General features: G+C 54.2%; 1 protein-coding gene and 1 long non-coding RNA gene across 7 annotated transcripts in view; one reads left to right on the top strand and one right to left on the bottom strand.

The window, feature by feature from the left end:
• The window catches only part of FOXP4 (forkhead box P4), a 50,736-nt gene that overhangs the window by 16,148 nt on the left and 9,055 nt on the right, over positions 1-25,533 (bottom strand). For all 6 annotated transcript variants that reach the window (XM_060615482.3, XM_060615477.3, XM_060615480.3 and 3 more), the window contains exons 2-3: positions 15,949-16,177; positions 3,616-3,705 (exon numbers count right to left, since the gene is read on the bottom strand). In XM_060615482.3, the coding sequence (XP_060471465.2) occupies positions 3,616-3,705; positions 15,949-16,161 (303 nt within the window). In that variant the 5' untranslated portion in view covers positions 16,162-16,177. The remainder of the gene's footprint in view (positions 1-3,615; positions 3,706-15,948; positions 16,178-25,533) is intronic.
• Positions 5,794-9,037, top strand: LOC132667062 (uncharacterized). Its single transcript, XR_009604964.3, has 2 exons — positions 5,794-7,875; positions 8,838-9,037. It is a non-coding gene; the product is annotated as an uncharacterized LOC132667062 (long non-coding RNA).

Here is a 25,533-nt window from a genome sequence, read left to right as displayed (position 1 = left end):
TCTTCTCTTTTCTCTTCTCCCCCTTTCCCTCTCTCTTCACCATGACTGCCCCTTAGGCCCGCCTGGAGCCCCGGAGGGTACTGCATGGCGAGGGTCCCCAAGGACCAGAGTTTGGGGCCTGTCATTCCCAGGGAGGACTCAATTTAGAGCTGGACATGGCCCAGGCAGGGAGGCAGACCAGACACCAGGGGATCTTTCCAGCCACTAGGGTTGTGAGTCACCGTGAGTGGCATGCAAGAAAGGATGTGGCATTTCCTTCCTTGGGGCTTTCCTACTTGGACGCAGGGGAATGGAAGAGATGACCTTGGAAGGCCTCCCTGGCCTCTGCCATTCCTGCCAAGTGGCCGAATAGCTGGCCGGAGAGGCGGCTGCAGAGATGTGGACGGATCACCTTGTGTGTACTTGTCCAGTGGGGCCAAGGGGGTCAAGAAAGGTCAGCGAAGTGGCTGCCGCATGCTGAGCTTCTGAACTGCCTGACCCCATCCGCCTCCTCCCGTGCCCCTTAGGGTCCTGAGAACTGAGTTAGAGCTCCCCTGGTGTCCCCACTGACCCCTCACCAGGCTAGGATGTGTCAGGATAGGCACTGTCAGCCTGTCAGCTCAGCAAGGCCCGTGAGTCACTATCTGGAGAGTGGCCAGGACAGCTAAATGCTTACTAAAGCCCTGGCAGTGCGAGCCCTGGGCTAAATGCCGACAGCTGCCTCCAGCCCTTCCCTCAGGGACCCTGCCCAGGCCCCTGAGTCCTCCACCCACCATGACTACAGTGTGCTGGGCTGGGTGGCCTGACATAGAGGCAGCTTATCTGGGACCTGAGGGTTGGGAGGCTGTGCACCCCATGGATGCGATTTGGTGCCAGAATCAAGGACCCAAATTCAACCTCTTAAGTGGGGTCTAAGGTCCTTGGCTCAGTGGAGACACCAGGCCAGACAGGCCAGACGGGCCAGAGCTTGGTCTAGGTTAAACTCCCTTGCAAATGACCAGAAGGAAGTCCGCAGGCTAGCTCTGGGCTGGAGCTGCAGCAAGGAAGAAGTAAAGAAGTGGTGGGGCGCCAAGATGAACTTCCAGAAATTCTAGAGAAGATGATACAGAGGCTGGACAGAGCTAAGGGGCCTGGCCCTAGCCTACCATCATCCCCTCCACCCCCCAAAACTCCCAGCTACCTTTGCTGCCTTCTATAATTGACCCCTCCCTGCCTGGGGGCCCAGACTGGGGCACAAACTAGGCCATCTCCAGGCTAGGGGTGGAGACTCCAATGGTGCTAGAAACTTCTGAAGCTGGCTGCAGGAGAGGGGTCCTGAACATGGTGGGGAGGTGAGTGGGCAGCCAATCCTGTCTTGAGATGGGGAACAGAGCAGTGTCATGTGGGGGCCACTGTTAAAGGGCCGCCACCTATCTCCTTCTTTTAACCATTTCACTCACAGAAAAGCTATTTCTAGGCCCTGCGACCCAATCAGACCCATTTCCTTAGAGATGATGAACCTAAGGGTAGAGAGAAGAGGCAAGGAAGGTATCCAGGGTTGGGGGAGAAGGAGGATCAAAGTCAGAGCTCCAGGCTCCTGGAGAAGTACAGACGTGGCCCCATGAACCCCATCTCCCTGAGCCCAGAGAATCATCCCTGGGGACTACTGGTGTTCACTACTGTGCAAAGCACACACAATGTCACAGTGTTGGCATTTAAGTTTAAATTCTGGAGCTAAGTTGTTTGGGGTCAAATCCTGGCTCTGTCCCTTATTAGCTGTGTGACTTTGGACACGTTACTTAACCTATCTGGGCCAAAGTTTCCTCATCTGCAAGACAGCTAATAATAATAGCATCTGTAGACCCCACAGGGTTGTGAGGATAGAGGGAGACAGAGGACACTCGTAAAGCACGTAGCGTCTGCCCCATGGTAAGCACTCTGTAAATGTTAGTTTCGTCAGCACTGAGTAAGTATTTGATGAATGGATGACTCAGTCAGTGATTAGGAGGAGGAGGCAAAGAGAGAGGAGGCCTGAGAAAAGGATCATTTGATCTGTCCCTCTGACCAAAATGTCTGCCATCCAGGGTCGCCCTTATTTGGCGGAAGGGGCCCTTCTCAGGAAGATTCCATGGTCTCCCTTCCCCTCTTAATGATTTCAGATCTCCTATGCCTCACGGCCAACGGTAAAGTCCTTTTTGATGCCTGACCTCGGTCTCTCCAACTACCATCTAGCTCCTTCCTTCTTGCCTTTGGGTCAGCAGGTCTCCTCTAGCTGGGGGAGCATTCCTGCTCCCCAGCCCACCCCTCCCTGTTCTTAGAAGGAGGTGGGAGGCTGGGCCCAGGGTGAGGATGACCCAGAGCAGTAGCCTGAAGACCACTTCAGACCCAGGGAATATGTGGGGGGTGGAGGGATCCCTAATTCAAAGAGACCCAGTCCGGATACCACACGAGCATGAGAACCTTCTACATCATTGCAGTGTGAGAACTTTCTCCTCTGCCCATTACTGACCTTCCAGATTTTGTTCTCACCTCCCCACCCAGACCACTACCCATCTTGACCCAACTCCTCCCCCTTGAGGGCTGTCTCATTAGGTTCAAGACTTTAAAAGAGGGCCCCTGCTCAGGCCCCACATCTGTCAGTCACCTTGAACTTCTTCAAAGCATTTTCCGGAACATAAGCTTGTTTGACATAAAGCTCAGATACTCCTCAGAGCACCAGAATCTTCCCCCCGCCCCCCACCCCCACAAAGTCTAGTCCTGGGTCCTCCAAGCACGGTGCACCCCACCCCTGCTTACCTCCTCACTTTCCTCCTTCCTTCAGCACCCCCTCCCCAAACTCCAGAGCGATCTGTGCTCACCCTTCCTCCCCTGGATAAACTTCCTTTCAAAGCCCTGCTTAATCCTCTCCCCAATTCCAAGCCTCCCCTGCTGCTGTGGGGAGGGGTAGGGGAGCCTGGAAACAAGGCTGCAGGGCCCGGGGGAGGGGAGCTGGCTGCCCGAATCATGACCCACCCGACTCAGACCGCAATTCTCCCAAGTTCTTTGTGACACAAAAGGTAAACAGAAGGCCCAGCTTCCCTCCCCACCCCCCCACCCCCCCACCTCCCACAGATCTCCCCTCCCCCAGCCAGCCAGATGGGCCGGCAAGCTGGGGGAAGGGAGAGGGGGGGAAAAAAGGGCAGATTGTGCAAAGGAAAACAAAAGAGACAGAGAGACACCAAGAGACAGGAAACTGGGGGAGACAGAGTTGGTGGGTGAGAGATGGGGAGCAGCCTCTAAGAGAGAGCTGGGGAGAAAGGGACAGGCTGAGTGATTCACAAGGATGGGGAAGCAGAAAGCTGAGAAGGGATGGGGACCCTGAGGGCAGAGCCAGGGAAGGGAAGCCAGGGGAGAGAGAGCTGCAGCGCGTGGCCACAAACTCCGAGCCACAGACACAAAGAGGCTGAGCTGAGGAAGGCCTGGCTGATCAGGTGAAGCCAGAGAAAGAGAAGTTCTTCCATCCCACGCCTGCACTGGCTGCATTTGCTTCTGGAAAGCTGCGCATTTTGTGGCACTGGGGACTGGCAAGAGCAATCCTCCTGCTGGCCCTACCCCTCCCTCCGGGCCCAGTAACCCCCTCCCGACCTGCCCGGCCCCAGCCCACACCCTTCTCCTCACCTGCACCGCAGACTGCTTGCTGTCATTGCTGCCTGGGGAGCTCAGGCCCGAGGCCTGCTGCAGCAGGAACTGCCTGGCCACCTGGAGAGCCTGCAAGATAGGGGCCTGTCAGGGCAAGGTTTCCCTGCTCTAACAAAGGCCTGAAGGGCCCAGAGGGGGGTGGTCAGGGGTCAGTGCAGGACCTGGGTTTCAGGGAGAGTGGGGGGGGTGGGCAGCAAAGGGGATGAGGGCAGGCTAAGGTGGAAGGTCCTGGGGGTGAGTGAACAGGTCCCAGGGCCCACTTAGGCTTGGAGGTAAGGCCCAAAGTAGGAGTCCCTGAGAGAAGCCGCCAGGGCATGGGGATCAGAGCCTTTAGGTCCTGACTCTAGGACCTGAGAGGTTTGACTGGGACTCAGTGGGGGTAGCAAATGGAAGGGACAGCGGCCACGAAAGGACTCCAGGGGAAAGTGCAGCATTTGGACCCCAGGACTACAATAGGTACTACTTGCTGAACATCTATTACGAGTCAGGCCCTTCACACACAAGATCTCGTTGAATCCTTCCTGTGAGGCTGGGAGCCAGGGATTGATTATGTGTTCCATTCTACAGCTGAGGAAATGGAGTCTCCAGGAGGTAAAGGGACGTGCCCAGGATCACACAGCCAGGTGTCAGAGACAGGATCTGAGCCCAGGAAGCCTTGGCTGGGTGGCGGGTCTGGAGGCTATGGGAGGGGCATTTACTCGGAGTCACTGCACAGAGTTGAGGGCCACGAGGGCGGAATCTCAGGGTCCGTGCACTGTGTGGCTTTCTGAGTCGGGGGATCTGGGTGCAGGCCCTCGTGGTATGGGGGAATTCGGTCAAATCCTCAAGGGTGTGTCTGAACTACCAGCGAGTAGCTCCGACCGCACTGTGGCAGTCCGGGCTCAGAGGCCCTGGTGGCTTGGACAGGACTGTGGGCCGGCAGGGTGTGGAGGCTGCAGGCGGAGCAGGTCCGGCCCATCCGTGAGCCTGGAAGGTGAGCAGCGAGAGGTCTGGTGGGAGAGTGGGGGGTCAGGGAGGCAGCCATAGGAAGTTCTCCATCCATAAGGACGGCCAGGCCCTCCATTGCCAGACTCTGAGTCACTATGTGTGTGTGGGGGAGGGGGGGGGGCGGGGGGGGGAGAGGGGGTAGAGGCAGGGGATGTGGGGACCTGTCCTGAATCCACATTCCAGGAGCACAACACCTGTCTCCCCCCACATTCCACAAAGATCTCCTTCGACACCCCAGGCAGTTGGGTCCCGGCCTTTGATAGGGGGCTCTGGCACCAGACAGACCTGGGTTTGAACCCCAGTTGTGCTGCTTCCCAGCAGTATGACCTCGGGCAAATTACTCTCTCCCTGGGCTTCAGTCTCTTCTGCGAAACCAGGACACTACCCATTTCTGAAACACCAGGGGGATGAAAGGACCCCTGCCTGGCATCAGGGTGGCATCACGAAGCGTCTGCCCCCTTCCCTTCTCGGGAATCTCGGTTCTCTTCCTGGGCTCTCTCCCTTGGCTCCTTCGGCCAGTCCCCAGCACGGCCTCCTGCCCAGCGCACTTATGCAACGAAGCATGCTCACCGCAGCTCCCTCACGTCTATCCACCCACACACTTGTTTGTCCCCGTGTGGACTTCTGCTCTCTGACCTCACCACCACCAAGGCAAACCTTACGCAGTGCAATATGGACACGCTCATACACACTCCCCACCCAGCGAATGCTCACGGGGGGCCCACTGCACGTATATAGGCGTCCTTCGCGGCCCCTTCTTAACTGCCATTGAACAGCTGAGCCACCCCCAGGCTTAAGCCTAGCTCCCCTTGGCACGGTTTCCAAATACTCACTTGTGTACCTCGGGGCACATGCCCCCCAGCAAACCTGGAGTTCAGATGCCTTCCCCAGTCCCCCAGGTCCTAGACCTTCCCCAGCACCCCCTCCATTCCCCTAGGGAGGTGGCCTGGGCTTTCTTCTCCCAGATTGACTTCAGAAAGTAGAAATCTGACCTGAGTCAAAAGGCTCTGAGGGGCTTTGAAAAGAGGGAGATGGGGTGAGGGAAGGAAGGGAGGTGGCCACGTGGTCATCAGGAAAGAGCCCCTGCCTCTATCTGCCTTAGTGACCTCCTCCAGGTCTATGGGAGTCAGACGGATGCTCTTTGTCCTCCAAAAGTGGAGGTGGGGTAGAGAGGTAGGAGGTCACAGGTCAGGGGGCAAGCTGGGGGAAGAGGAAGGCTTGGAGAAGCTGGCCAGCCCAGGCAACCCAGAGTGGGGAGAGGGGAGCTGCAGGGGAGGGGCTTCCAGGGGAAGTTGGGGGGAGTTGGATTCACTCCCCACAGACTCTCTTGCTTTGTGGTCCCCTGGAGCACGAAATTACAAGATTTGTAGGAAAAAACGACAGGCCTGATAGTCTCAATCGGTGACAGGCCCTTCACTCGCCTTCGTGCCCTCCTCCCACTCGGGGCCTCCCCTGCAGGCCATGTGACAGGGAGCCCAGCTACAGCCCCACTCACTTCTTCCTTCACATTACTGAGCGCCTGCTGTGTGCCAGGTGCTGAGACACACAGAAGCCAACGCTGACCTGCCCCAGGACCCGTGGCTGCGGGGCTGTGACGACGGCCGCCCCTCAGAGCCTGAGTAGAGGCGAGCACAGGGCACCACAGCCCGGAGAAGGCAGAGGCACTGGCTGCACTGCCTGGATTCCCGAAGGGCGGGCTCCTCAGGAGGACAGGAGGCTGGCATAGCGACCCCCGCCGTACAGAGGAGTGAAATGGCCCAGCAAGTCCCGGGAGCTTGAAACCATTCCTGGGCTGGCAGCTGGAAAGTCTGGAGGAGCCCACAGGGGCCCTCAGGTCATTAGGGTCAGAGTGCCTGCAGGCACTCCATTCATTCATTCATTCATTCATTCATTTGTTCATTCAGTCTCTCACATTCGTGGCCACCCACCTTGCACAGGCCCTGTGCTCAGAGGAGACAGGGAGGTGATGGTACACAGGGTTGTCTCGTGCAATTTGCTTACAGAGCTCAGCCCTGACCCAACTGAGAGTGGCATGGGTAGCATCTAAAAGTCACGCTGTGCGTACCCAGGGTTAAGGGTGATGGGCAGACCCTGGACTTGGGGCCCAAGCTCCCCTCCCCAGATGGCCTGGACAAGGAAGGCCCTGACTGCTGCGTCCTCCAGTGTTGCTCCATTCCCCACTCCCTGCCACCATCCACACATCCAGAGCCCCAGCTGGGGACAGCACTCTGGAAACTAGGGGTTCCCTCTGGCCCAGGATTCCCTCCTCCAGGGCGGTCACCCAAGGGATCAGGTAGAGCTGAGACTTTCTAAAGCCCCACCTGACTCCTAGCCACCACTCTGACATGCCAGGCATCCTCAATACTGGCTGCTGGCCCTGAGGCCTGATGACATCACCACTGCCTGCTGCTGAGAGCCGTGGGCAATGATGGCCCCCAACCCTGGACAGATCCAGCCCCACCTTCTCTGCTGATGCCGACCAGGTCATAGCCCCCCTGAAGACACCGATGTTATGAAATGTACCTGTGAGCCCCCTCCCCAGCAGCAGGCACACCTGCGAAATTCACTTTGGTCTAGGCTGAACAGGGTTGGCAGGGCAGGTGGACAAAGAGCTAGCATCGGTATAGGGCCTTCTAGATCTTGCTGAAGCACGGGTCACTGTCTCCATCTTACAGACAAGGAAACTGAGACCCAAGGTCCCGCGGCCAGGAAATGGAGTCCACACACCTCTGATGCCCCAGCTCCCTTCACCCACTGGAGGGCCTTCACGATGCTGTGCATGGTCTCTCAGGGCCTGTGAATCTCTCCCCTAAGCCTGTGTGCTTTCCGCTGTCTACGTGTGAAAGGGAGGTAAAACTGGTTCAGGCCAGTAGACACGACCAAGGCAGGACTCTTCAGAAAGCCAGGCTCAATGTCCCTTCCCTGAGGGCCAGAGATATCCGAAGACAGCCTTGGGTGGCAAAAGGCATTCAGAATCCCACACCAAGGAGGAGCCATCATGGCAAACCTAGGAGGGAGGGAAGGAGAGGGAGAGGGGGTTCAGGGGCAGAATAGAAAACTTGGAGTCATCTGGCCTCTTAAATCCCCTCTCTCCACCCCTTGGACCTAAAACCTAATCTTCAGCTCTGGGGGACTTGGGCGGATAAGGTCTAGTTTTCCTCAAAAGGAGGCAGCGGTGGGCCATTCAGTTCATGGACGCTGGTGGACATCTGGATGCACATCCCGGCTCCACCATACACTGGGTGACCTTGGGTAAGTCACCTCACCTCGCTGAGCTTCAGCTTCTGTCTCTGCAAAGTAGGAAGAACCCTGTCCTTAACCCCCAGGGTTGTTGTGAAGCGTACACGAGGCACATGGTAGTACTTACCACAGTGCCTGGCGCCCAGCGGGCCCTGAGCAGACATCAACTTTTGTCGTTACTATTAATCTGCCACCTTCCCAGGCAGCTCCCGGTCACTTGTCCAGTGCCACCCAGCAGGACTTGCTAACCAAACCCTCCTCAGGGCTACACCGCCCCCCTTTCCCCCTCAAGCCTAAGAACGGTCTTGCTAATGAAGGCGAACTCTCCTCCCCCCACCGCCCATTCAGAAGTCATTAGCAGGATCTCCACAATTAGGAACAAATGGCTTATAACGGACAGGCATCCAGGGAGGGCGGCTGGGATGGAGGGGAACGAAGCCAGAGCTCTGAGGGCCACGGGGGCCCGCTCTGAAAAGAAAAACAAGTCTCGGAGCAGTAGGGTCTCCGCTCCGCAGGATGAGACCACACCCTCATTTCTGTCTCTGGAAATTCAGCGGGGAGGGACAGGCATCCTCTCCATGGGAGCCAGGTGCAGGGCTGTTCACTGGCCCCTTCCCCAGGCTGAAGATTAGGAGGGCGGGGATGGGGTGCTCAGAGACAAGCCTGAAGGGCTGAACTTTGAGAATGGAGCGGCAGAATCAGCCAGACCTGGCAGGCTGGAAGCGTTAGAGCCATCTGGTCTCGTGTTTTCTAAACTGCTGGTCATGAGCTAATGGTGGGTCATAATATCAATGTAGGGGGTCCAAAAAATAGGGACACACACACCAGTATGTAAGAAAGCATCAGAGTTATTAGGGTAAGCATAAGTATTGTTTCATGGAATGGTGTGTGCTAGGGCTCCACGTAAAATGTATCTCTTACGGTAGCTCTTAAGCTAAATGGTTTGTGAAGCATAGCTGTGGTTTGCTTCATAGAGGTGGCGATGGAGACACAGAGAGGGGCAGCGACATGCCCGAAGCCACACCGGAGCGGAAGCAGAGCCTGAATGGGCTCTGTGCAGGGAAGAGGAACCAGGAGCGGCCAGGCAAGATGGAGGACCTTCTAGCAAATTCTGGTTCCATTTGGATCGTGGTGAGGGGCGGGCAAAATAAAATCCAAACTTCTTTTGTCTGCATATAGCTAATTTGGGCAAAACTGAGAGAGAAATTATCTTGATATAGTTACTTTCAACTGGGGCTGGCTAGATTTAGGGGAAGGGGCATGAAGAGGTGATGGGGGGGCGGGGGGGGGGTGGGTTAGCCTATCCCAAACCCAAAGAGAGCCCCAGGAAAGCCCATCACCTGTCCCCCGCCGCATGGCCACAGTAGGACTCTCTATTCACTTATTGATAATTCAGCGAGTATTTGTGAAGCCCCATGGGGCGCTCGCACTGTCCTAGACACCGGGGACACGGGGCATTTGCTTTAACGGGGATTACATTCTAATGGGATGAAGCATATACTAAAGCAAAGCCAAGCGGGTGAAGACATGGTGGTTAGCGTCACACAGAGAGGCTGGCCAGGGAAGGCCGCTGTGAGGGTGGGGAGGGAACCCTTTCAGGAGAGTCTTCGTGGTGAACAAAAGAGCCCTGACGTGGGACTCAGCTGGGAGCATTATAAACTATGAAGGCCAGTTCAGCCGTGCTGAGTGACCTAAGAGGAAGTCCCAGGGGTGAGCAGGAGCCAGATCATGGAGGGACCGTGGTTTTCTTTCTCTCTTTGAAAACATTTTTTTAACATTTATTTATTTATTTTTGAGAGCGAGAGAGAGCACGAGCACAAGCAGTGGAGGGGCAGAGAGAGAGAGAGAGAGACAGAGAGAGAGAGAGAGAGAGAGACAGAGAGAGGAAGACACAGGATCCAAAGCAGGCTGCAGGTTCCGAGCTGTCAGCACAGAGCCTGATGCGGGGCTCGAACCCACGAACCGTGAGATCATGACCTGAGCTGAAGTTGGACGCTGAGCCACCCAGGTGCCCCATCTTTCTTTCTTTTTTTTTAATTTAAAAAAAAAAAAAAAAAAAAAAAAAAATATATATATATATATATATATATATATATATATATTTTAGAGAGAGTGTGTGTGAGTGGGGAAGAGGGGCAGAGAGAGAGAGGGAGAGAGAGAGAGAATCCCAAGCAGGTTCCACAATCAGTGCGGAGCCCTACATGGGGGCTCGATCCCATAACCCTGGGATCATGACCTGAGCCGAAATCAAGGGTCAGATACTCACTGCATCTGGGCAATACTTCATGCTTGAGGAAAAAATGCCAGAGGATTTTAAGGAGGGAGTGATATAATCTCTGAGGGTAGATACATAACCCACTCCTAGTAAACAGTAGGTGCTTAATAAGAACTTGTTGATTTGAATTAAATAGGAAGCATTTTTTGGTCTACTGCTTGAAATGCAAGTCCTCTGAGGCCAGAGAGTGGAGGAAAGGGGCCCAGGGAGAAGGGTCAGAGGTCAGTGGTCCCAACCACTAAAGGTACTGACCTAGAGAGATCCAGGTTCTCTACCAGCCCTGCTTTGTCCTCCAGCAGAGACATAAAAATTAAATGACACAGAGAAGGGGGGCAAGGAGGATGGGGAAGAGGAGACCATAAAACCCCCGAAGTGATTCTACACCTTTTTCCCTTGGAAAAAAAAAAAAAAAAAAAAAAAAAAGCTTTTTGGAAAGGCTGTAAATTTTTTTTACACCAACCTCGTAAAAATGACATCGGCGCATTCTCAAATTAGAACCATTAAAATGAAAACCAGCAACGCACTGATACAAGCAGGCCCAGCCCACGTGGGTGGGAGACTCGGAGCCTGGGTGCACAGCCGGGTTTCAGGCCCCTTTTCTCACCAACGCCAGGAATGGCCGGCCTCCCACCTCCGGGAGATGAGAATTAACAAGTGACCCCAACTGCTCTGAAGCGGCTAAGGGGCTCCTCTGTGGCTCCCTCATTCCCTCCTGGCTCTGCGGGGGTGGCTTGATCGCTTGGGACGCCTCCCAGACCCACAGCAGCTGTGGGGTCTCTGGAAGTGGGTGTCTCTCCAGGTCTGGGATCAGAGCCACTGTGCGCCCAGCTGCTACCCTCACACCAGTGCTTCTATAGGGAGCTCAAGTGTGGGGCACAGAGCGGGACATGTAGGGGCATGCGAGTCCCTTCCCAAGGACTCTCACCGGGCTTCTCAGAATAAAGGGGCTCTCCTGGTGCAAAACTAGCTGGCCCACCAAGGGGTAGCCCTGGGATGTGACCCTCTCCACTTTAATCTTTCACACTCAGAAGAAGAAACATTCAGCCACCACTCCCCCATATTCTCCCTTCTGTCTCCAAATTCCCAATGAGTAAGGACAAGAACCCTGGGGTTGGCATGGGAAAGAGGAAGTCTCAGAATTCCATACCAGAAGGGAAGGCTAGCGGTAGAGTGGGCTGGTTCCCTCCCAGTCCCAGCAAAGCAAGGACCTGGGCCCCTTTTCCTGGGCCCCTTTTCCTGGGCCCAGGGCCTCTCCTCTGCCTTTTCCACCCTTCTTGCCCTAGCACCCTCCTGGGGACTTGGAGGCAGACACATAAAACAGGGTGGCCTTTGGCTTAGTAACCCAGGAAGGATATAAGAAGGGGGTTAAGGCCTTCTCCCTGCACAACCCCAAAGAATGCCTTCCCGCTGGGCCCTACTCACCGGCCCTCTGTTCCAGCAACGGTGGGAAAGTAGTTTCCACATGCTATGCTACAGCTGTTGGAGAGTCAAGGGCTTCACTGACAAGTTCCTAAGTCTCCTCTCTGGGGCGCTGGGGCCCCAACTCTCCCTTCAGGCCCCCCGCCCCCGCGCCTCCTGGGGAGGAGCTCATTCTACCAAAAGAAGAGTCCAAAAGGTGTGGGACCAGAGAGGAAGAGTAAATCTGGGGCATGAGTCCCAGGGAGAAATGGGCCCCAGACCCGAAGGCTGAAGACCACTGAGGACTGTGTGTGAGGTGGGGGGTGTCTGTGCTAATTCACCCTAGAAGGCTCCCCTTTCCACCCCATCCCCCTAAGTAGCCTGGGCAGAGGACAGCCAGATGGGGGAAGGAAACAAAAATGTCTTCCATTCTTCTTTTCCTCCTCGCCCTGACGTCCCCCCACCCCGACCATCTCTTAGGAGGGGGTGAGTTAAAAGCCCATTAATGTGCAGAGCCCCCCAACGTCTTTGAATCTCCTCACAGGATGTGAACAGGGTGGGATTTGGCCTCGGTTGCCACAGCAACTGTGGTGGGAGTTCCCAGACGCTAGGCAACCCTCCTGTGACCCTCGCTGACCTGTCACCCCCGAAACCCGAGGACAATGGAAGTGCAGGCTCCGGAGGCCCAGGACGCCTTTCAGCGCAGCCACCAGCAGCCCTGCCAGCCCCCACCCTGCCTGGCCCAGCCCTCCCGGCCCCAGGTCCAGCTCTCCTGGGCCAGAGCGGCCTGGCCCGTCCCCAAGGCCTCTGTAGGCCCTCCACCTCCCACACTCGTCCTGGCCCTCACTGCCCTCCATCACCATCACAGAGCTCAAAGGGTATCCGTGCAGTCCCTGGGGAAAGCCCCCACACACTGGGAACATTTCATACAGGTGAAGCCAGAATAGGAGGAAATGCAAGGGCAACCTTCAAAGAAAAAAGCCATCAGAGGGAAATAAGGGAGGAAGGAGCCATGAGGAAGGAGACTCTGCCTTGGTGAAGGAAGGGGACGGGAACGGGAGGTGGCTGGCAGGTCTGTTGGGTCCAGGGTATTCTTTAATAGCTGCTGGGGATCATCACCTCCAGCTGGCTGGCCAGCAGGGTGCTGGTATAAATAAGGTTCGATGCTTGTTTGCTGAATGAATGCACACTCCAAGGCCTTCTTCTCGGGGAACGTTCTCCATAAGGGGGTGAGATTGGAGACCCCACGAAAGCCCCAAGGACAGAGTGGAGGTGGTGTGGCTCTATCACTCATCCATAAGCGGGTTGACAGGAGGGAGCCGGAAGCTGGGGCCTTGACGGCTGAAACGGGGCAGCCGGCCACGGACCCTCTCTCTAGTCAGATGGGGCCTGGCAGCCACGCCATGTCACCCCCTTACTCCCACCCCCCAGCCTCTGTTTAAACAAGCTCCCGGCCTGCTGTTGCATGGAAACGAGTGCCTGATCTTGTTCCAAAGTGATGCGGCCACCGTCTCTAGTACTGTTTGTTTCAGCCTGAAGTCCTGTCACTGGTCTGACTTCTGACTTGCCCTGTTTATCTCTCTCTCCTCTGTCAACTCATTACTCCCAAAGGCTAAGACTGCATTTCCAGGGCTTGTTTACCTAGAGTGGAGGGACAGAGACCAACAGGCAGATGGAAACAGGGAGAGGGGCTTGGCGGCCCAAGGAGGCGGGATGGGACTAATGCACAGACTGTACACCCACCCCCAACCTCCCTCTACAGTGGCTCCTTAGGGCCGGCAGTGTTGCTTTTGTTTGTTTATTTTAAGAGCTTTTAGGGTTGGGAATAGAGTCCTCTCATACACTCACCAGCAGACGTTTAATTTAGCACCTACTATGCTCCAGGCCTTACTCCCTCCACTTCCTACAAGGGACTGTGTGAGGTGGCAGCAGCCAAAAGGAGGCTGTGTTGAGCCCTGAACTAGGAATTGGGAGACCTGAGGTCTAGCTGCAGCTGTTCCTGTGTCACCTGGACCAGCCAGTGCCCCCCTCACCTGTGAAATGGGAATAATAGTAACACCCACTTCCCAGGGCTGGGGAGGCAGCTAAATGACACCATGTAGGAGAAAGACCCAAAGCACCAAACAGAGGCAAGGTATTTGTTGGTTTGTCCTCAAAGGACTTCCTGGATGGGATGGAGGAGAGGGAGGAGGAACCCGTTGGGCCAGGCTTTCTTCCCTAGTTATTCTACTCCACAAACAATCAGGAACATTTGTTGTTGGGGGTACCAGAGAGTGTTACCCCTGAAGCTTTCCTCAAAGCCTTGCTCGTACGGGGGTAGAAGGACCGTCCACAGACTTTCCTTTTAATTGAAACATTTATAATTGTAATTTTGCAGGGTTCTCTCATAGTTTGGAGCCAATAGAACCTTTTTAAAGTCTCAAATATTTTCCTTGGCCCCAGGCCCCAGGCCCCAGGCCCATAGTGAGCCCAAATGGATAAAACAGCCGTCCGCCTGCCTCCAAAGCTCCACCCCAGTTTATTTGTGAAACAGATATAGGATTTTCCAGGACTTTGGGATAGTCCCCAAAACAAACAGGAATAACTAGAACGTGGAATATAGATGGCAAACCATGGCTTGTGTGCAATGCAGAATGAAGAAACCTGATCAGTACAGACAGTTCTGTCTCTCCCTGCCCTACACATCTCCCCAGTTATAGAGATATCTGTGTTTACTCTGCAGTTTTAAGTAATTGTTTTAAAAGACACTTTCCAGTTTCAGTATTCCCCCCACAGCCCATCCCCCACCACATTCAAATCTTTCCTAGCTGTGTGTGCATAGAGGTGAGGGAGGGGAAGAGGTGGCTGTATAAAATGGGTGGCCTTGGAGACTTCCGGTGGGGTGTGTTTGTTATTTTCCTAAGGGGTAGGTTTTGCCCTTTGACATTCTGTCCCCGGTAGGTGGCACAGACTCTGAGGGTCTCTTCCGCAGAGATCCTGCTTAGGAAGTCTTGGGAGATGCCAGCAAACTCCCCAGGGCTATCTCCCCAGGGAAAGGTGACAGGTCCTTCCTGTTCCCGTGTCCGTAGTCTGCAAGAGGAAGTGATTTCTAAAGTCCTCAGTTCGGTTAGTATCCACATCAACCACGCACTGTGTGCAGGGATCTCACACTCAAATTGCACCTGATCCTAAAAACCCCGTACTTTAGGGTGTCAAGGAGGCCAAGGCTCAGGGAGGGCCCATGACTAGGTCAAGGTCACACTGCTGGTAAGAGGCTGGCTGGGACTTAACCTGGGTTTGTTCAGTTTGTGTTAGTGGTGGCTGAGCAACTCCGTACAGGGTGCTGGGCTTCCAGTCTGACCTTGGGTTCCACAAGTGTGGTGGGAAAGGGCCCCTTAGGGGCTATGCAGTTGAGGGAGGAGCCCCAGCGTGAGCCTGGGAGAGATCGTGAGGGCAATATGGGTACACACATCTGTGCACGCTTGAGGCATGGGCGGGGACTACATGTAGACCCGACTTTTCCACATTCCCAGCAGAGCCCCCAAGGGGCTGTGCCGCCAGTGTGCCTGGCTGAGCAGTCAAATGAGAGGAGAATCCCAAGGCTGAGGCTGGCTGGGCCGGTTCTCCTGAACTTGTCAAGCATGATTCTCCATTTTTCCAGGGGTGGGGCCATGGGGCCAGGGCCTGGGGCCCCTGCTCTGTCATCATCCAACCAGGCTCCCCACCCCAGAGCCTCTGGAACGTCAGCAGCTGGTCTTAAACTCCTGAACTCTGCAGTTGAGGGTGGGAATGACGAAGGGGGGAAATGGGAAGGGGGACGCAGATAGGGATCCCCAGTCTGAGCCCTAAAAATGGAGGCCTGACTTTGCCTGTTGCTCTTGGCCTTTTCCTAGCTGCTTTGGACTCTGGTGCCTGGAAGTTTAATTTCTTCACAGCTTGGGTCAGGGGCCCAGGCAGACATGGAGGTGGGGAATGTTTTACAATACAAATAAAGTGAAGACAGTGTATACACAGCCCCCTTCCTCCAAGGGGCATGCACCTAAAGTGGGGTCTCCCTCTCCCAACGCTGTTCACTTAGCCAGTGTGCAGGAGGAGAGCCCAGGCGCCCAGCCATCCCAGACGCACACTCTCCAGCCTACTGCCCAGGCATCTGTCTTCGTGGGTCCTTCTGAGACTGCCCTAAGCTCCCTGACCTCGGGGCCTCCTGGGTCCCACTTCTCCTGGGAGCCCCCGCTCTCCCTCTGCCTGCCCCAAGGTGGCCACTAGAATTCGAGGGAGCAGGAGTCCTTGGAGGGCTGGCCCTTTTCAAGAAGGTTGAAAGTGAGGCTGCTGGGCAGTCAGCCTGGGGCCCACGTCGACGTCAGGAGGGAGAGGGAAGAGGCCAGGCGAGCCCCCTCTCCTCCCGGTGGCCGGGAAGGGGCGGCTGCTCCTACCTGTTGCTGCTGGAAGTGCAGCAGCTCCGCGGGGCTCATCTCGCCGTTGCTGTCGGCGCCCCCAGCCGCGTCCCTGCCCGCGCCGCCTCCGCCGGTGCCCGAAGCCCCGGCCCCGCCGCCGCCGCCACCATCCGCCTGCCCGGAGATGCTGCCCACGCCGTTCTGACCAGACGGAGCCGACCTGATTGTCTCCGAGGCGGATTCCACCATCATGTCGCTCTAGCGGGACCTAGTGGGGGAGGAGAGACGTGGGGGAGGGGCTGAGACTCCAGGCTGGACAGGGTTCTACCCCAGGGGCGGCCACCGAAACCCCTCAACACCAACAAAAAGCCCCTTAACCATACCCCCCCCCCCACAACATCACACTACCGCTATCCTCCCCAGTCCTAGGGCATCGCCTCCTCCTCAACCTCCTGGAAGCAGCTCCTGGGAACCCTCTTGGGGGGCGGCCCCCCCTCCCAATGTCACCCTCTCCCCTCGGCCCCAGGGAGGGGGCAGCTTCAGGCTGAGGCGACCCCACTGCCCTCCTCCCCCACATTTTCTAGACTTCCAGGAGACCTTGGCAGGGAAGGGGAGGAGGTGATGCTTTCACCCTTGCCCCTGGGGAGGGTGGCGTCAGAAACCTGTTTTGGCCTCTCCCTCCAGGCCAGGGCCGTGGGGAAGCTAGGGTCCAGCTAGGATAGCAAAGGGATAGGTTGCACCCCAGCCCCACCAACATGAATGACCTCTCTGTATGTTCCCCATAGATAGAGACCAACCAGGGCAGGGCCTCCTTATAGGGTCTCCTTCCCCAGGACCCAGAAAGGCTCTAATCTATGTTTGTTCCATAGTAAAAATGGTTGCCCTTTTGCCCAGCACCTACTGGGAGCCACTCAGGTGGGCCTGGAGGTGTGCAGGGAAGGCAGCCAGTGGTCCCACGTCTCTGACCTTCCATTCTAAAGCCCTCAGCCCAGCACCTGGCCAAAAGTAGACACCCAATAACATTCACTGTTTCTACAAGCACCATGGTTCCTTCTTTTACCGATGGGAAAACCGAGAGTCCAGAAAGGTCGGGGCAAAGAGTCAAGGTCTGAATCCTGTGCCCTCCCTCCCTCCCTTCCCTAGCTGCTTTTCAACGAGTGGTGGAAACATTCCCAGAAAGAGAGGGAATGTTTGGAGCGGTCAAAGGTAGCCAGGCAAAGGAGGAGGCCCGAGCTTCCTTCTACCACTCAAGGAGGTTCCCACATCTTTGGGGCAGGGGCAGGGGGCATGTAGGAGCACACTGTGACGCAGATAGGGGGCTTTAGCATCCAGGGCTGCTTTCAAAGTCTGCAGTGTCCCCAGTCCCCGGCTATCCCCAAAGCCATAGTCCCTTGAGAGGAACGTGGATTGCAGTTAAAAGGGACCTGGTTGGTACCCATCACTGATCTTTGACTCAGGTCTTAAACTCCCTTAAACCTCGGGTGCCTGGCTGGCTCAGTCGGAAGAGCATGTGACTTCTGATCTCAACGGGCCCCACGTTGGGTATAGAGATTACTTAAAAAACAACAACAACAAAAAACTCAGCCCTAACCCTCAGTTTCTTTGTCTGTAAAAGTTATTAATTTCAGCCTCTTAAGAGTTCTGTGAGGAGTAAATACAACAGTACACGTAAACCACTCAGGGGTATCTACTCCAATCCACCCCTTCTCCACCTGCCCTATTTGTAAGGCTGAAGACTCTCAGGCTTAGAGAGGCCAAGACCACATAGAGCTTGAGGAGTCTATGGAAACCAGCCAGTGTTCTTTCTTCCCTTCTTGATCCCTTTTTGGCCTAGGCAGACCCACAACCACATGGGACTCCCCACAGGTAAATGGATGAGGGCCTTTGCAGGAAGCAGACCAGAAAGCTGCTGGGAGAGACTGGATTATTTCTCTGGATCTCTCTTGGCCCGAAAATTCTCTCCCTTCACTCCGGAAGAACTCTTTTCCCTCGCTCTGCTGGGCCACTTGCTGTTTTTGTCCCTGCTGGAAGCAGAGTTGGGAGCCGTGTGAGGGTATTGGAGGGATTGGTGGGGGCGGGGGGACGGAGAGGTGCTAAGGGGTTCACGGGGAGCCCACCGGTCACGTGTGCCACATCGCTGCTCTTGTGGCCCCTCTCCATCTGTGACTCTAGGTTTCTTTGTCCTAGTGGATGGATCTGTGTGGCTTCCTGGGTGACCCTGTGCTGTTAGCGTGTCCCATGTTTGTGCATTTCTGTGTGTTTCCAAGGGCTTGTCTCCCCAGCGCCCACCCCCAGTGGCCTCTCCCACTCCTGAGTTCTGAGAGGAGGTGGGCCAGGGGCGAGGGTGAGGTTGGGGGCGATGGTTCGGAAGAGATTGAGCACTTGGTCCCAGGCCTTAATGGCCATGTCAGCCCGAGGGCCAGTGGCTGCCAAATGATGGATGGGGCGGGCGCCATCCTCCACCCGTCAGAGCACAGGGCCCCAGCCCCCTCCTCCGAGCCACCCACCCTGATCCCTGCCATCGGCCTACAGAGCACCTTCCCCCACTCAGGCCTGGGCCCCAGCTACACATCAGGGGGATGGGGAGACAGCAGAGGCCCACTCTGCTTCCTCTCCCCCAATCCTGGCCCTGCTCGGGGTGGAGAGCAGCTGCCTGCCTTGATTCCAAGTCTAGCTTCTCTGAGATCTGAGAACTCCTGGGCCCCAGGGGACAAAGACTAGAGCCTCAGGGGTGTGTGTGTGTGCAAAGGAGAAAGGAAAGAGAATCCAGCACTTTCCCTGGGGTAAAGGAGAGTGCCCTCCCTTCCAACACTCACGCACACACACAGTATAAAGTTGTAGATCAGACAGCAAGTTTGGAAAAAGGGAGAAAAAAGGAAGGAGGCTCCTAACAGAGGTGTCCCTTTCTTTTCCGTCTTTTTATGGGGGGGGGGGGAGGGTGGGTAACAGAGCGACACCCAGTGAACAACATAATTGCTGCAATGTGGCGTGTAATAATAGCTATTCAGGGGCCGATCATTCATATTAAACAGGGTGAAGCAAGCCTCTCATTTGCATGCTTGAGATTATATGCATTTGAAAAGTCATTTCCGCAGGGTGTATGAATGGCATTAATTCCCATGTGGCACGCTCTGCCCTCTCCCGGGGCTTTCACCTCCTTCCATGCTCCCACCCGCCCACCAACATACACCCAAACCTGCACGTGTTCCCTGTATCTCCGCAACCTTACCTCCTCTACCCTGGGACACCCTGCCCTCTGAAGATGAGCACACCAGCAGCCTCATGCCTCCTGCCCATCTCTCCGCTGGGCATTCCAACAGCACTGGGGTGTTCCCTGCACGGTGGGTGAGCAGGCTCAGAGGGCCAGACAGCCAGGCACAGGGTGCAGACGCAGGCCTTTACAGCAATGCCCAGAGAGCCCGGACTCTGGCTAAGGAGAAGGCAGGGGCCTGGGCTCAGCCACAACCAGCTGTGAATCCTTTGCCTTCCTCCTCCTTTGGGGCTCAATTTCCCCCTCTCTGCATGGAGAGGTGGTCTTGAAGGTCTTATCTAACTTTGAAGCTCCAGGAGTAAAACTCCCTCTTCCAGCAGGTGCACCTGAAGCCACAGTGTTCTAGGGCCGGTGGGAGCCACCAAGGGTCCATTTGAATTACAGCTGTGGTCCCTCGCCCAAAGAAGGGCTCCACCCAACGTCGACCTGAGCTTCCTCCTCTGGTAATGGGGTGGGGGGCCCCCTCCTTTTTTCACTCTGGCCCTTCCCTCTCTCTCCACACACTCCTCCCCCAGTCACCTGTTTCCTCAGCAAAGAGCAGCAGACACCTGCAGATGAGGAGAGAAGCTCTGGGAAGGAGACCATCTGGTTTCAAGGGCCAGCTCTGTGACCTTGGGCAAGTCACTGCCCCTTGCCCAAGTCACTGGTTTGGTCTTTCTTCCTTCGCACAGCAAGTAAGGGGGAAATTAGATCTTTCTAGGATTCGCTAAACATGGGGCCCTCATCCCCCACCCTCCGCCTTCCCTGACCCCTCTTCTACCACGTGTTGGGGGCAGGGGAAAGCGACTCAGGCTGGGTTGTTTTATGTGGCCTAGGATTTCTCTCTGGTTCTCTAGTCCCGCCCTTAGGCAGCTCCCTGTCTCCTTTCTCTCAGGGAACCCCTTGGGGAACCCGGGCACCTCAGCCTGGGGCCAGGCCCCGAAGCTCCCGCAGACATTGTCGGAAGGAAGGAAGCTGGGTCAAAGCCGCAGCCTTCTCTTCCTCTCTGGGGGAGGCAGCGGGCCCCTGGGGGCTCCCACTTCCCCTGAGGCTCGTGGCCCTTCGAAGAACCCCAGGGGGCACTTAACAAGGGAGGCCTCCTTGTAACTTTTCTGGTCCGCCTTGTCCCCTCCCAGGCCGGAAGTGACGAGTTCTACCCACCTTGCGGCTAAAAGGAGAACCCAAGGACTAGGGTGTTTTGGGGTGAGACGAAGAGGGACGGGGAGCCCCACACGCGGAGAAACCTTTGTGCCTTTCCCGCGGGCACATATGGTGAAGGGAGTATTAATTACCGTAGCTTTTTAATTAACAATCGCTTAATCTGAGCGGTAACATTTGCCACGACACCCTGTGCCTCGCCGTGAACCCGCGCCGCCCGCCCTGCCAACTCATCAATTAATTTTTATTGACGTTTTCTTCCCCAAACAGGCACAATACCAGGGTTTTCCAATTAACACCTCCGCGATCTCTAATTAGTGCAATTAACAGACTGATGGATGCCCGGAGTTTACCCGCGAGGGAGGGAGGGGGGGAAGGGGGTGGGGCAGACCCCAGCGCACACGTGCATGCGCGCAGCTGGACAGCCCGAGGAGGCACTCCTAGCTTTAATCCGAGCAAAGCCGGTGGGGGCGTGACCACAGGTAACCTGTACCCATAGCAATGGTGGCGGTTTGAGATGAAATAAGTACACACGGTTTCCAGCGCTCCGCAAACCCATAACCTAGGCGGAGAGACAGCTGAAAGCCTGAGACTGGAAGTTGGGAAACCCGGCATCTTAGCCCCAGGTCTGTATCACCAACTTGCTGTGTGACTTGAGCCAAGTTCATTCCCCTCTTTTCTCCTCTGTATAACGGGGAAAACTAGACTAGATGCAGCTATCTATTTACAATGTACACCCCTATCAGCTTCCAAGGAAGGTCAGGAAGCAGATTGCAATAAAAGGCGGATGAAGCTTCTTAAAATACAATGTCACTGGGTAGTAGAAAGGGAGAACGAATGGACCAAAACCTTAAGCCAGAGGATCTCAAACTTGAATGCATCAGAATTACCTTGGTGGGCTTGTTAGAACACAGATTACTGGGCCACAGGCCCAGAGTTTCTGATTCAGTAGGTTGGGACCCAGCCTGAGAATTTTCATTTCTAAAAAGTTTCCACTTAAATGTTGAGGCCGCTCATCCAAGACGACAGGTGTCCCGGATTATGGCCACTGACTTTAGTTTATGAGCTGCCTGGTGGCCAAAATGAGATGATCCATCTCCAAGGCCATTTATTCATTCAATAGGGATTTAGTGCCTGCTTAAGACAGACACTGAGGGCAGCACCTGGCTGGCTCAGTTGGTGGAGCATGTGACTCTTGATCTCAGGGTGGTGAGTTCGAGCCCCACAATGGGTAAAGAGCTTACTTTAAAAAAAATAAAATAAAAGAAGACAAACAGTGAGGATCTATTTTTCAGGAAGGAACCTGGAATTTGGTCCCTGCCCTTTGCAGGTTTAAAAATCTTGAACAAGGGGTGCCTGGGTGGCTCAGTCGCCCGACTTCGGCTCAGGTCATGATCTCATGGTTCGTGGGTTCAAGCCCCACGTCGGGCTCTGTGCTGACAGCTCAGCGCCTGGAGCCTGCTTCAGATTCTGTGTCTCCCTCTCTTCCCCTCCCCTGCTCACGCTCTCTCAAAAATAAATAAATGTTAAAAAACAGTTTTTAAAAAATAAAAAATAAAAAATCTTGAACAAGCCAGTACAGTAGTGGCCAGCATAGTGTCCTAGATGCTTCGAGGGCAACTTGTAATAACGGGGGTCCTACTCCCCGCACCCCTTTTTACTAGGTAAATCTAGCATTTGTCTTTTTTTTCCCAGAATTTCCCCTTCTTTTGTTTTTTTAATTTTTAAATTTATTTTGAGAGAGAGCATGAGATCATGACCTGAGCCAAAATCAAGAGTCGGACCCTTAACCAACTGGGCCACCCAGGGGCCCCAGGCATTTGTCATTTTGAACATTTAGCCACTAGTAGAGTTTTGGCCATGAACGGAGTTCTTCTTCTCTCTCTTCCAGTGGATGGCCTGGGGCGTATTTCACCAGCAATGACCCTCCATCCGTTCACTGGTTCCACATATAGGTAAACGCCTACAGCGTGCCATGCTCTGAATATGCAGACCTTCTATGCTGGGGCTTATGGTTCCCTTGAGGGGAGGCAGATGATAAATAAGGACGCAAATAAATAGATAGGCTCAAATAAAGTAGGTTCTATCAAATGCTGAGTACAGGGAATAAACAGGGGAATCTAATTTAAACGGGGCGGGGGCGGCGCAAGGAAGGCCTTCTTTTTAAGGAAATGGCATTTATGCTCAGAAATGAGAGATGAGTAGGTGTTGGCCAGGCGAAGTGTACACTGAATGCAGGGGAAACAGCATATGCAAAGGCCCTTCTTTTATAAGAGAGGTTGCCAGTTTCAGACTTCTCCAGAGCTACAAGTCCTTGAAATGGACATACTGCTAGATTACATAAAAAGACGTGGGTACCACAGGGAACAGAGCATGAAGACAGCTTATATTTCCTTCTCTCTTTGCCTTTTTTTCTAGCTGTCCTACTATCAGATCTTACTTGTGTCAGGGACATAAAGCAGAGGGCTTTTCAGAGCAATAAGCACTGACCTTACAAGTAACTGAAGGATGCCTTCCCAATTTGTCATCCAAAGGCCCCGGGATCTCCCTCCCTCATTCAGCTCAGGCCCCCAAGGCCTACTGGCTCAGGCTACCGGAAGAGCTGAGGGTTCGTTCAGGCGGCAGCCACCTTTGGCCTTGGCCCTCCTTTGCTAGCCACTCATTTGCCATCCTATCTGCTGGCCCTTTTCTCGTCTCTTATTATCTTTGTAATGAGAGCACTGAGCAGTGAGGTCACCAGTCTGAGCCTTGGTTTCCTGATTTGGGGCTAATACCAATAAGCCTTCCTTTCAGGGTTGCTGTGATATCAAATAAAATACACCGCAGGAAGAAGGCATTCAGAGAAGGGTAGTTAGTATAATTATGGGGGCCCAGAAGGACCTGCTACAACTCAACTCTGAGTGGGCTATGGATTATGAGCCCATCCCCTTACCACAGCTCTTGGTTCAGCATTTGAGGAAAGTGAGGTAGGGCCCATGGGTGAGAATGTCTCTATAGTTCCAAAATGGGTCCCCAAACCAGAGAAGGATGATGTGAGTCTCATCACTGCCTGGCTTTCTGACTAAGCCAATTCCCCCCAAGAAGATGGGGGCTCTCCTGGGTTCCAGAAAAAGCTTAACCCCTCTCCAAGCCCATGTCCTGCCTGTCCTTCGCGACTCTCCCTAAATGACACACTAGCAGCCACCTGCCCCAATGTTAGCGACCATTCAACCTCTCAGCACAAAACTTCAGGGCCCGAGGAGCTTCGTGCAGGTGGCAGGGTGAGGACATGCCTCTCTAAAAGGCGGCAACGAGCCTCTGTGATTTGGAAGGTGAGCTGCCATCCTGGGCTGTTCCAAGTTCTCCGAGTTTCAAATAACTTTATTTCCCAATCGTAAAAGTAACAATTTGGTAGAAAATTTTGAAGAGGGGGGGAAAAAAAAAGTACAAAGAAAAAAAAGTCATACCCATAATTCTGCCACCCAGGGAGCTGGCCTTTTGGGATCTACCCCTTCTCTTCGTGTTCACCCTCTTTGGCATATAAACATTTAAAAAGTGAAATTGGGGTCATAATCTGTACATGGTTTGAATTTTCCTATTTTTCCACTCACCACTTACTATCATAACCATTTCCACATGACATCAAATATTTTAAGCAACAGTTTTTAGTGGCCACATAGTTGCTCGAATGGGCTGCGTGTTCCAGAACTTAGTTAGCCAATCGCCCAGAGTTGGATATCTAGACCGTTACCAATTTTTTTTTTTTTTTACTATGACTCTGCAATAAACACCCTTCTGTGAACGGAATACTCTACATTTCTAACTATTTGTTTACAATACATGTTTAGGTAGAACTGCCTCTTTTTAAGGCTGTTAATGCATTTGTTCCCCACTTGATGTCCAAAAACTTGGTACCAATTTTATCCTCCCTTCAGCAATGCACCCATATCCTGGAGGACTTATAAGCCCCTCACCTTTTCAGCATTTTCCCTCCATTTTCCTCAGGTCTGTCTCCAGAAGACTCTCAGATCCTGTATAAAGTTCTCAAAATGCAACACTGTCAAGTCTGGGTGAGTTTACAGGGTACAGCTGGCTGGTGGCCCTCTGAACACAGGGGGGTCTGGGCATATGGAGGGAAGAAAGCACAGCCCTTGCTTTTGGGGGGCTTACCAGTTGGTGGAGGAGAAAGGGAGACATGCAGGCAAACAGGGTGTTAAAACAACAACAACAAAACAAAAACAGTACCTAGGCTCCACCCTGGATCAATTAAATTGGACTCTGGGGTGTGGGACCCAGGCGTGGATAATTTTAAAATCTTTTCCAAGTATTCTAAACTTCAACTGCAGCCAGGGTTGAGAACCTCTGCTCTATACAACACACAACTTTACAAATGTTATGTTAAATTGACACGGGGGGGGGGGGGGTGGGGGGGGTGGGCGGGCTGGCTATGGGTGCCTGGAGGGAATGGGGATACTCTGGGAAGGCTCCTCTGGTGGGAGGTGACTTCTAAGCTGAGTCACAAGGAAGTGAAGCCTGGGCACACAATTTGTGACTCTATTTTATTTTAATAACAACCATTCCACTCACAGAGTCCTTGGAAGCCCTTTCCCACACCCCTGTCATCTCCCCTCTTCATACAATCTGGCATGCATTTGACGGACGAAGGAACCATTCTTTGAAGATGCCTAGTGACTTGACGAGGTCACCTGGCTGCTAGAAGTCTGAGCCAAACTGAAACCCTACAGCTCTTCTGACTCCCAAACCAGTGCTCTTCTCCTGACTCCCACCTCAGAAGCCGCAAGCCTCGCTTGGGGCAGTCACTCTGCAACCTCCCTGGGATGTGAACCTTTCCTCACCACTGCCACCCACCCACCCCTGCACAGTGGACTTTCTCCCCTGGCTCTGGCCCTAAAATGCTTCCACCAGGCCCTAGCAAGGTGGCCTCCCTCAGCACTCCTTTCTACAACCAGACCAAGAGGAAGAATTAACAATGAAAAAAAAAAGGGGAAGAAAGAAAGAAAAAAGAAAGAGAACCAAAGATCCCACTCCATCTCATTAAGAAAGTAAACATAAGAGCCATCTAAGTGTCTAATTAAGCTTCTAATTAGTCCCTGCTTGTTACTAATGCAAATTAGATTACTCCGCTTAACTACAGCATGTCCACAACACCCTTGTTAATTGCGGCCTTTTGAAATTAAATTACTCCCTAATTAGCATATCAAAGCCATTGATTCGGA

This window comes from Panthera onca, chromosome B2 (genome assembly GCF_046562875.1).
Source record: "Panthera onca isolate mPanOnc1 chromosome B2, mPanOnc1 haplotype 2, whole genome shotgun sequence".
NCBI lineage: Eukaryota > Metazoa > Chordata > Mammalia > Carnivora > Felidae > Panthera > Panthera onca.
This window is presented reverse-complemented; position numbering and strand designations above follow the sequence as displayed.